This window comes from Mustela erminea, chromosome 1, assembly GCF_009829155.1.
Source record: "Mustela erminea isolate mMusErm1 chromosome 1, mMusErm1.Pri, whole genome shotgun sequence".
Classification (NCBI taxonomy): Eukaryota; Metazoa; Chordata; class Mammalia; order Carnivora; family Mustelidae; genus Mustela; species Mustela erminea.
Window position 1 is genome coordinate 30,718,651 of NC_045614.1, and position 12,053 is coordinate 30,730,703.

The 12,053-nt window shown below is 43.5% G+C and overlaps 1 protein-coding gene across 23 annotated transcripts in view; it reads right to left on the bottom strand.

Moving 5' to 3' along the window:
* CADPS (calcium dependent secretion activator) overlaps nucleotides 1-12,053 on the bottom strand; it is a 468,270-nt gene that overhangs the window by 58,843 nt on the left and 397,374 nt on the right. For all 23 annotated transcript variants that reach the window (XM_032324202.1, XM_032324183.1, XM_032324129.1 and 20 more), the window contains 2 exons: nucleotides 11,780-11,854; nucleotides 10,814-10,897 (listed from right to left, as the gene is read on the bottom strand). In XM_032324202.1, the coding sequence (XP_032180093.1) occupies nucleotides 10,814-10,897; nucleotides 11,780-11,854 (159 nt within the window). The remainder of the gene's footprint in view (nucleotides 1-10,813; nucleotides 10,898-11,779; nucleotides 11,855-12,053) is intronic.

Below are 12,053 nucleotides of genomic sequence, written 5' to 3' on the forward strand. Positions count from 1 at the left end.
AAGTATCTGCCACTACATTATACTTCCCTACCTTACTCACAAGATAATTTCCCAAAGTCTGAAGATCAAGTCCAGGTGATAACTGTGGAGATAATTGTGATGACAGTCACCCACTACCATAAATAAGACCTCATATATAACTATCATGTAACCATCATGGATATTCTGAAATGACCTCTGAGCACCTCTGCAGAGCTTCTGAGGGGCTGGGGAAAGGGGGGGAGAGAGCCCAGGCTTTCCTAGAAAGCGTCCTTAGGCAAGAACATGAAAACCCTGAGTTGTAGGGCTGCTGGTTGATTGCACGGCTTCTGTGCATGTTCATAAATATTGATTGTGATTAAACTATTATCATAGTAATGAGGGTAATAATGCCTCCTACAGCCCATCCCACCACACTACTCGAAGTCCCTACCTTTCATTAAACAAAGAGCTGCTGGCACTGCTGGGGAGTTGGGCAAGAGGCAGGGAAATGATCTCTATTAAGCAAAAGCATTCTGTTCCATGCACTGATTAGGAGCTGCAGCCTCATTAACAAGAATTGTTCGTATCTCCTGTTGCTCAGGGTACTGTGCTCTGAGACTGGGTCCAGGAAGTGTATGTTCTCATCTCTCTTCCCCCCTGGGGCTTCCGAACAGATGCCCAATTGAAGTAGGCATGTTTTTCCTTCCAGTTTCCCTCATTTCTGTCTCAATCTTTCATTCCCAGAGAGGATTTCTGCAAGGCTCAAAGGCTCCTTCAAACCCACCCTTTTAAGGATGACTGAACAATGGCTGCATGCTTATTATTTGCCTGGCATAAGGCTAAGCACTTTACAAGTAATTAACCCTCACAATGGAGGGCATGATGGTTATTGACATCGATGGATGAGGAGACTGAACTCAGAGAGGTTTAACAACTTCCTCAAAGACACACAGTTGGCAGCATCATGTAGCTTCCTCAGAGACACAAAGCTGGTGTCAGTGTGGGTGTGTTGGATTCCGGGGTTTGACCTCTTCACAACGCTGCACTCCTTTTCCATTTGTCTATTTACACAGCCTATTCTCATTTTAGGACAAATTTGGAAGTAGAAACTGAAAAGCTTTAATTTCATAAATTCTCCAAGCAGATACAAAGGCTTATTTTTATTCCATCATGAGTGGAGCCTCTGCCCATCTCTAGTATTTTTGGGTTTTCTCTGCTTTTGGAACACCTCTCAACACTGAGAGGCCCAACAGAATGAAAGCTAGAAGAGGGCAAGCACCATGTTTTACTTGTGTCCCTCTGGATTTCGCACAGCCTTGGCACTAAGCAAAGAAGGACTGTGCTGTCATGATTCAAAGTTCTGTTTCTGCACGAGGTGATCACCTGTAAGCCCGATTCCCTTGCCCCTAGCTGCTTCAGCCTGAACTTGAGGGCACGGATTGTTTGCATCACCACTATCAGTGATAACTTGTCCATCAGAGTCAGTCGAGGTCTGCTGCACATGGAGAATTCTTTTTCCTTATCTCAGATAAAGAGTGGGGATGACAAACAAATGGATGAGGGACAAGGTCTGGGTTCTGTGTCCAATGTATCTAGATGTTCAAGTCATTTTCCTTCTCTGGTCTCAGTTTATACAACTGCAAAATGGGGCCATTGAGAAGGTATCACAACCTCTCAAACGTTTGGCATCAATACTACCTTCCTGACTATGGCTATGGCCCATGTACTATTTGCACTATATTTACTTCTATACTTAATGTTCTTTTTTTTTTTTTTTAAGATTTTATTTACTTATTTGACAGACAGAGATCACAAGTAGGCAGAAAGGCAGGCGGGGGCGGGGGAAGTAGGCTCCCTGCTGAGCAGAGAGCCTGATGCGGGCTCCATCCCAGGACCCTGAGACCATGACCTGAGCCGAAGGCAGAGGCTTTAATCCACTGAGCCACCCAGGCGCCCCTATACTTAATGTTCTTTAAATTGCCACACTTTTTAAATACTTAATTATAAAAAGAAAAAGTTTACCACTGCCATAAATGGAAAATCAGTATCAAGATACAATCAAGAGGAGAAGGAAGTAAGAGTAAAAGTACATACAAAAAATACAAATAACATCATTACATTCTAGGTAGACATGGTTGCTGCAGAGGGTACCAAGCCCAAAACCTGCTCCCTCTTTCTCTCTTTTTCTCTTTGTTACATGTGAAGATTTGAAATTTTAGAGAAGTGTGAGAGACATGTAAGCACTTACTGGATACTTTGCACTTGATATAAAGATAAGGATGAAAATGAAATTAAAAAGGGGATCATTCTAGGGGCACCTAGGTGTCTCAGTGGGTTAAGCCTCTGCCTTCAGCTCAGGTCATGATCTCAGGGTCCTGGGATCGAGTCCCGCATCGGGTTCTCTGTTTGGCAGGAAGCCTGCTTCCCCCTTTTGCCTACTTGTGATCTCTCTCTCTCTTTCAAATAACTAAATAAAATCTTTAAAAAAGGAGGGGGATCATTCTTTCACAGTGGAATTGGTGTTATTTAATGCAGCATTTTTGTGGCATCTAACATCACCTCAGGTGCCATGTGATACATCTCTGGTGCTTGGAAAACACTCAGGGATATGTAGAAAGGAGGAAGGAGGAGGAGGAGGAAGAAGAACAAGAGGAAGGAAGGAACCACCCTGTTTGGAAGCATGTGCCAATTTCATGGTACAATTTGACCCGGCTCCATTATGAGCTGCCAGTGGGACATAATGAAATGCAGAGATGGGAAGAGATGTGGAGACGTGGTGCTCCCCAGCAGGGAAGAACTGAGCAGACACAGTGCATCACTGGAAACCCTGGACCAGAAAACCTCAAAAGCTCCTTCAGTTGTAAGCACCCTAGATAGTAACGTCTAGACAACGAGAGCTAAGATCTTAAAAACAACAACAACAACAACAAAAAAAACCCAAAAAACTATTCTGACAACTCCTAGCCTAGTAATTTACATAGAGCAGTCATGGAAAACATGGTGGCAGATCAAGTAATTGGTCCTACTACTCCGGACTCAGTGGCATAACCACAGTAAGAACCATAAAAACAACAACAGCTAACGTGTATCAAATGCTTACCTCATAAGTAAGGCACATAACATTTTCTCATTTAATTCTAACAACATCACGTAATAGAAGTCTTATTATTAGGTCCATTGTATAGGTCAGTAAACCAAAGTCAGAGCTTAATTAACCTGACCGGGACTGTACTCCAGTAAGGGGCAGAACTGGACAAACAAGTAACCTAGGTGTATGTTGAAATAGACCTGATTCAACCTAAAATAAACATGGGGAATGGGTTATTCATTTCTGGTTAACTGAATATTTTGGTTAAAAGGCATTCTAGAAAATGTATAAATGAAAAATCTGAAAGAATTAAAACACTAAAGGGGTACCAGGGTGGCTCAGTTAGTTAAGCGTCTGATGCTTGATTTCAGCTTGGGTCTCGATCTCAGGGTTGTGAGTTCAAGACCTGTGTTGGACTCCACACTGGGAGTGGATCCTACTTAAAAGACATAAGAATAAAATAAAATAAAATAAAATAAAATAAAATAAAATAAAATAAAGTAAAATAAAGCAAAGCAAAACAAAACAAAACATTAAATGCTAAAATACATTAAACTTACTGGAAAACATCTCTGACGAATCAGAGTTGTGAGTACAAGGATGTGCTGAAATGGAGCTATAGAGAGTTTTGGTTGATTCTGTGATGAAGAGTGATTTGGGTTGCTTAAGAGAAATGATTACTGTGCTAAAGACCGATCAGGTGAGAGAATAGTTAAAAGCGCGGGGTTCATGTAAACCTTCTTACAGGTTGAAGTTGAAGGCAAGGATAAGGGCTATTTCCTGGGCACCCACAGCATGCTGGTATCCTGCCGGGTCACTGTGCACCATGGCTGTAATCATCTCATCAGCTCTCTGAAAGAGGCACAAGCTCCCCCACTCAACAGATGGGGAGACTGAGGCTCACAAATGGTCACTGACCCACCCACATTTCTGTGAGTCTGGGTTTCACAATCATAGCTCTCCCTCCAACTTTCTGGTGATAAGCTTCCTACCACACGTGGTTCAGAGGTCAGGGAGGCATCTCTAACTTTTAATTTCAGAACACTTATTTCGTGTTTGAAGCCCCACCTGTATTCATTAGGTATTTCTTTCATAGCTGACACTTCTAGGACCCGGTCGCCCAGCATCTCACAGTCTGGAGAAAATTATGTGTCTGTTGTGTGTGTGTCTGTCTGTTTACTAGAGAACATTAAGGGAAAGAGTTAACTCTGGATGCCTCTTTCCCCTTCTGAAAAGTGTCTGCAGGGCTGCTTCAGACAGCAGGTATGTTAATTGTCAACTGTGTTTTCAAGGCAAGAACTGGAAATGAGGATGATGTCCTACTAGGTGATAAAATTATCTGTCATAAACCCCAAAGTGGATGTCAAGTTCTGAACCATTGGGAAAGGGCTGATAAAAGAAGTTGGTCGAAGGCATGGCAGATCAGTGCTTTATAGTTCTTGAACACTTCAGAGCATGGGGTTTTTTCCTGGTCAGTGTGAACAAACTACATTAGACAAAACAAGTCTTGCCTTCTGATGATGGCTCAAAGCTTCAAGATCAGACTACAAACCCAACATTACTGATAACAGTAGCCAGTCTCTCTGTGACCTCTCTCAGCTTCTCCAGCTGAATCAATTTTGGATAGTGTGCCTTGTAAGCCCTTAGATCCCATCACCATGGGCAAGTTCCTTCATTATCAGGCTGTCCCTTCATTAACAGAGAGGCTGTTCCTTCACTCCATGCCTGTCCTTTTCCTCCTTTTAGTCTGGCCTTTCCCTGAGTCACAGTGGACTTCTCCTTCCCAGAATGCACTAGACCTTCTCTTTCTCTTCTGTGTCTTTGTACCCTGCACTCTTTCTCCTTTTTTTTGCTAGATCCATTAGATCTCAGCTCAAATGTCATTTCCTTCATGGCCTCCCAGGTGAGTTTGGGTACCTTCAGGCTATTGTTCCATTGTATCTGCTACTTCTCCCTCTCTCTGGAAAACTGCCACGCATGTAAATTACTTGTTGAGAATATATCTCCCTCATGAGAATATATACTAAGAGGCATGATCCCTCTTACTCATTGCTATGCCCCCAGTGCCTAGCATCAAGTAGGTACTCAACAAATGTGTTGAATGAAGGCATAATATAAAACTGAAGATTATGTAGAAAGCACAGAAGAAGCGAGGGATTGTGAATGTCTATTCCTTTGGTTTTATTGCAAAACAGTTGGTGTGTAAATTACTTACAAAATATTATTGCTGGTAAGATGTGAGAAAAAGTAGAGGACTCTCCCTTAGAAATGGTATCAGTAAGTGGATGGTTCCTAAAAGGGTTGTTAACTGACTTCATGCATGAGTTTCTCTGGTTCTATGGAGAATAACATTCTGGAGCTAATAAAGGAGTAAATCTAAGGTAGAGTCTCTATGATTTGGGACAAACAAATCAAGTTCTCTCATCTGTAGAATAGGGATAATAATCAGATCTATTGCACAGGGTGACTGGGAGGATCGATGAGGAAATGCATGTGAATCACTTAGCACAGTGCCTGACACAGTAAATGTTCAGTAAAGGGCAGCTATTACCACCACGGTTGGTGCTTCTGTCCAAGGAAGGCACCTCTACTCCGAAGGAAGCCACTGACCTGAATCACTTGGATTCAGCATCTGATAATCGCTGATGTTACCCTCTGAGGATAGAGCAAGACCTCTCCGTCTATACCACCACCACCAGCCCACCCTACAAAAAGCCATCTCTCCCATGCTTGGCATTCCCTGAAGCCAAAGCAAAAATGGGACGTCATCAGAGATAATACTAACAATTATGAACACTCACCCCACTCTGAAATTTGAACTGCTTTCTGACCACAATGTTCTGGGGACAAAAGTGAATTCCTTTGATCCAGTTCTGGCTTTTGACCAAAGTAGCAGTCTTGTTCTTTGGCATGACATCAAGAGCTCTGACAAAAGCAGTCTATGCTGCTGGTTGATCTGTACTTAACACCAGCCCTGGTCTTAGACTCTAGCAGGAAGAAGCATATCTACTTTGTTTCATTTCTAAGTGGCAAAACAATTAAAATACTAGCAAATGGAAAGAAAGGTTGAATGAGGGTGATCTGAGACCTAGGAGACTGGATATACCGTGGGGTCTGGGCCCCTGACCGATCTGAACGGGGCTTTATCCTGCCTGTCCTGAGTGGCTTCCATTTCCATTGTGACCATCTCAAATGGACTGGCTTGATGGGGGCATCTTAAATGAATTCTAGGGGCCTTCAGAGGATCTAAGGTAGTTATTCTGACTGCCAGGGGACTGGGTGTGGGCCCATCCTACATCATCACTCCTTCTTGGTAGCTCCAGAGTTTATGGGAGAGAGTACGCTGGTCAAGCTGGAGTTCTTAACCTCTCTGAGCCTCAGTCTGATCTTCTGCACAAGAACATTGCTGGGATGGCAGTGTTCAGAGGATGCAATGAGAAAAATGTATTTAAAGCACTTAGCCCTGTGCCAGGCACTTAGCAAGTGCTTAAAGAACAGGAGCAGTTGCTCCTGTCGCTATTTTAAACTTCTGAATTCATCTAATAAAACCATCGTCATATTACACTGAATGGAATGAAAAGCCAAGTGTGGCACTGTGTTCCAGGTGACAGGGCAGCCGGGTGAGGGGCAGGGCTGGGACCCTATTCCAGGTCTCCCCACTCCTGGGCTGTCTTTTTGCTGTATGCCACTGGCTGTCAGGACTCATTTGGTGCAGAGGAGCTCTTCAAGACGTCCCTGCGGGGGGCCTTCCACATTGCTCCCTAAATCCTATCCATGTTCCTTGCAAAATATCCTGCAGAAATGCCTCCTACTTTCCTGCCTCCTGGTCATTGTAATTGCTGTTCCATCTAGAGGATTCTCCTCTTTTCGGCCACAGCTGACCCCTCTTAGTTTCAGCCTATGTCTCCGCAGAGACCCTCCATCACCTCCTTGCTGAAACAACCCTACCTCCATCTCCTTTCTCTCTTTCCCTCCCTTTCTTTCCAGTTTGTGGCCTGAATAGCACTCCCCCTCTTTAATTTTCTTTCCTTTTTTATTGTCTGTTTGTTTTCCTAAATGTAAGCTCCAAAAGGACAGAGAACGTGTCTTCCTTGCTCATTGTTGTGTTCCCAGCAACCAACACAATGCATGACACACAGGTGCCTAGTAAATATATGTTAGGTGAATGAATAAACGAGCAAATGAATGAATGAGTAGATTCCAGGACTAGCATATTGGTTAACACCTGGATAGGACCAAGGAAAGTATTTTAATTTGTTTGGAGAGAGACCTAGGTACCTGCTTGTCCCCCTTCCTGTCCTCCTAAAAAAACAGTGTGAGGCTACCCACCAGACAAGGACCCTTCCAAGCAGGCAACCCACACAAAAGCACATCTTGCAGTCAGGGGAAATGGGCGGATAGTTGCTAATCGCGACTTCCAACTGGGCTGATCTTTCCAAAGTTCGAAAGGCGCCTGCCTCCAGAAATCCCAGGCTGCTCCTGCTGCTGAGGCTGGGGAGGGAAGAGGGGAGGGGCGCGCCTGGACGCCTCTCGGGCTGGCACGAAGAAGCCACATCTCCTCCTCCCTCCTCCCCCCAGCTCCTCTCCAAGAGAGGAAGCAATGCAGATGGAGACGAGAAATAAATATTCCTGCCTGCTCTGTGCCACTGCAGACGTTTTCCAAAATGTCTGGCTTGGACCATGAAATCAAGCCCACCCAGGAAAGGAGGCGCTCAGCGGGAGAAAGAGGGGGAAAGGGTGGCATATTTGTCGATACTTGTCAGCTTTCTGGGGGGCACAGCACATGGCTCATACTTGGCAGCCCTGCTGAGGTGGGGACGTGGTAAGTGCACAGTAATACTTGAAGAATTGAATCAGAAATGGGAGCAGAGTTAAGGAAATCCTGCCAGGGTGTCGGCACCATCTCTCTGCCTTTGTCCAGGTCCCGGGACTCACAGCTGGCTCTCTCCTCATTGATTTCCCGGCTCTTCCCACAATGCCTGCTGCCCCTGCCCAACCCTCTGCCCTCTCTTCCACTCCACTCTGGCGTAGTTCATACAACTGGGCGGCAGGAAGTCTTCGAAGGCCCATTGAAATTTGGGCAGGAGCTCAGAATTCCCGTGCAGAGATAGCTATTCCTGCCACCTCTAAGCACAGCTCGCGTTCTCCGACGCTGGAATACCAGCAGGAGATGAGAACAGAGGCTGCAAATGATAAGTGGGTGCTTTTGGCCGTGGGATGGCCAAGTGTGTGGGAGAAGTGTCACTAAGGAAGGGAAGTTACAGGCCCAGCAACAGGCACTGAAGTGTTCTGCAGTTACGGGGACTTCACTAGGCATGCTGAGAGGCTGCAAAATGTCTCAGGAAAGAGATGAGAGCATGAGAATTTCAGCTTGAAAACTCCTGCCTGGGCTATGCTAGGTCGTCTTTGTTTCTCACCCTCCCATGAGAATCCCCCTGGTACGGTGTCCTCTTACTGCTGCCATGGGGACCCCTTCCCCCAATTCTACTGGGAAGTCAGTCATGAGAGCTGACTTCTGAATTCTGCTCTATAAAAAGCAGAAGGGCTTTCCTGGTTTGCACTCATTCAAGTCCAGTGCCATAAAAACACTTGCTTAAAATGAAGACTTGAAGAAAGTGGTATCTTTGGTGAGTGTCAGGGGAATGTTTTCCAGAAATGCTGCAGATAATTCTGCCTCTTTTTACCATTTCCATGACTTCACTGAGGAATGAAAGATTATCTACTATTTCCCACTCATGTGCCCTGAATCCTTCTTTATGAATCTTCCCCACTCATCTGCCCATCTGCCTTCCAGTGCTAGGCAACTGCCAGCTGAATCCCACTCTCTCTAGGAAGTTGTTCAATGGTGGGGGGAAGCTGGCAGGAGACCTGGCTTCCTCTCTCTACTGTGCCCATTGCTGTGTGACCTTAGACCAATTACTGCCCCTCTCTGGGTCTTGGTTTCCTTGTTTGTCAAAGGAGTGGCTTGATAGGTGTCCTTACAGCTGGGACACATTATGGGTAGTTCTACAAAGTGCTGTGGGATAGATTTCCTATTGTCACCACCATCTATCCCACCCCACCTTTACCACTAAATTCCAGGGACTGAAGCCATCACATTTCCAGGGCTGAGTTCAATCCTTATATCTGGAAGTTCAGAGCTGCATATTAAAACAAGCTGGGAATGTGGATATATGGACGCTATCTAGAATTGTTCTAAGTATTTTTTGCCTACATTTCCCTAATTCCCAGAAAATCTAATGCATGGGAAATACCAGTTTAAGGCATATTTAGGGAGAACTTGAGTGCGTGTGTTTTTGCACTGTATAATAATCATGTTAGTTATCTTTCATTAGTGATAGCCACTATTTATTGAGGCCTAATTCATGCGAGGACTACGCTATCTCTCTCACATACATTATCTCCACAATAGCTCACCATAGAAGACATTATCCATTCCTCACTCCATACATCACTGTAGGCAACCACCACTAACACATGAGCACATAAACCCTAACCAAAATTACAAAATAGCACTCCTTCCCAAAGCCAAAACCAAAACCAAAACCAAAGCAAAGCTGAGGCTCAGGCTCAGAGAAGTTGAGACAGTTACTGAAGATCACACAGCTGGTTAATATTGGCAATGGGATCTGAACTTGGTTCTGCCAGATTGATGTGTTAACCCCTAACCCTGTGCTGGGCCTCATCTTGGCATTTAGTGCCTTTCTAGGAGATTCTTCATATGTTAAGTCTGTTTTTAAGACCCAGAGATAATAGGACTTAAACTGATTGTCTTTCTTATGGCCCCGTCAGAGGAAAACACCTGGTCTCAAAGCCAGCAAAAACCCTGCTATCAGAAATGGCAGGAGAAGAAGCAGTGTCATAAGAAGCACAAGAAGGGTGGGAGAACCAGGCCCCAAAGCAGCCTATTTCTAATGACTATCTCCATTGCTCATTTACCTACAGAGAATTAGACTGGCTTCCGCCCACAACCAAACCTGTTTCTGTGCTTGTGCCCTACTCTGGCACAGAATTAGAGCCCCTCACAATTTGTACAGACTCAATCATCCACTCCAGAGGTTGTAAACTCCAATGTTCCCAAGCCCAGGCAGGTACATGAATGAGCAAAATGGCCAAGAAGACACTAGAGGAAACTGGCAAACACATGTGTGGTCAGTGGGGACCACTGTGACTCCACTCCAGCAGATGGTTACTATGCATTTATGCAGGCCCAGAGCTGTTAACTGTTCCCTTTATAGAGAAAGCCTGGAATATGGACATCCCTGTGAATTCTCCAGATTTTTAAATGTAGGCAACTAATTCAGTTAAGTGTACCTGACACAGTGAGGACCAAATAAAACATATTTAAAAGCTCTGTCTGACCTGAAGATCTCTATTTGCAACCTTTAAAATTAATTTTCCTCATTTACAGATCGGGAAATGGTAGCCCAGAAACAGGAAGTCATTTGTCTGAGATTGCTAATGTGGGCTCAGGCCAGCAGCTCTCTTTTGGATACATATAGAGACATATGTGTTTGTGTGTGTACATACATATACGTACATACATACTGTATATTCACAAGTGAAATAGAAATGATTTTGGATTACCTGCTGTTGTGAAATATCCTGCTTATTCTCCTAGTGTTATTATATATTAGCAGTTGACCTTAAGTAACATACTTATACAAACCCAAACCGAATTGGCACGTTGGCACCCCGCCTCTAAACCCAAACCCAAACCCAAAATAAAACAAAAACCAGGCAAGAAAGAAGCTCTTTACTTACAGTAAATGACAAAAAAGAAGAAAACAAAGTCCCTTCGTCGTATCTGGATAATTTTGCCAGTACTCCTTCCAAGATGGTAACGAACTAGTAAAACAGCAAAAAAGAATTATTATTTCAAACTCTAAGTGTTCACACCACGGAGCAACATTTCCCAATCACAGAGAGACTAGCAATGACCTTGCTCGGTTTTGCGTTCTATTATTTGGTTTCCACTTTTGGGGAAAGGAATAGATTGCTTTCACACAGAAATATTTGACTTATCCGGCTTTCTCTTCATTATTATGTGATTGCAAATATAGCGTGTTACAGAAGTACAAAGTGACAAAATATTATTGAGTTGCATACAGCATGCGATAATATTAAATGCACTTTTTAAAATCCAAAACTGCGCAAAGCAGTTTTTACGTTACATATTAGCACTACATTTAATCCAATCTATTTTTATTTGTATTTTATCAGTAATTTGGGGGAAACAGAAGTTTAGCACTGGCAAATATAAATGTCTTCCCATTCAGCATTACTTAGTTAAAATTCTATAATTCATGAGGGTGACTGAAATAGCTTTATCTGACTTTTATGTTTTATTATGACTCTCACTGCATGTGAAACGAGGGGAAAGGGGGTTTTCAGGATGGCAGAATTCCTTATTAGCGTTTAACTTTCTGTTTCTAAAATCTAGCTTTGTCAGTGCTGAAAAACAAAACAAACATTTTCCACATAACCTAGTACGATGTCTGGGGACAATTTCTTATTAAGTTAACACATGCCACTTTATCAATTCATCTTCACACGGCTCGCAATCATCAGAAAAAATCATTCCGAGCTGAGCCTGCGTGACGTACGATCTCGTTTCCTGAGAGATACAAGTATTCAGCTCAACTTTTTAACGTGTTACATTTTAATGGAAATGCAGATATAACAAAGCGATGTTCACAATGAAACATTTCACCTGAAGCTGAAGGTTACCTTTGCAACCAAAAGTGTTATCATTTCTTTAACAGTTTCTTCAATTAGTTCATCTATTTTTGAATGGTATTGATGCTAAAGAACACAGAAAGACAAATATTAGCATGTTGGGGAGGTGATGGCATTGCATCCGTCAGTAATTTTTAGACAACACAATTTATAAATAAAGCCTGGCCTGCAGACCCAGTTTATTTCCATACTCCCAGAAGCAGCTGTAAGATTCTGACTCCAGGTCTTTGATGAAGAGAGATCTGAAGCTCTTAAAAAAAATTAC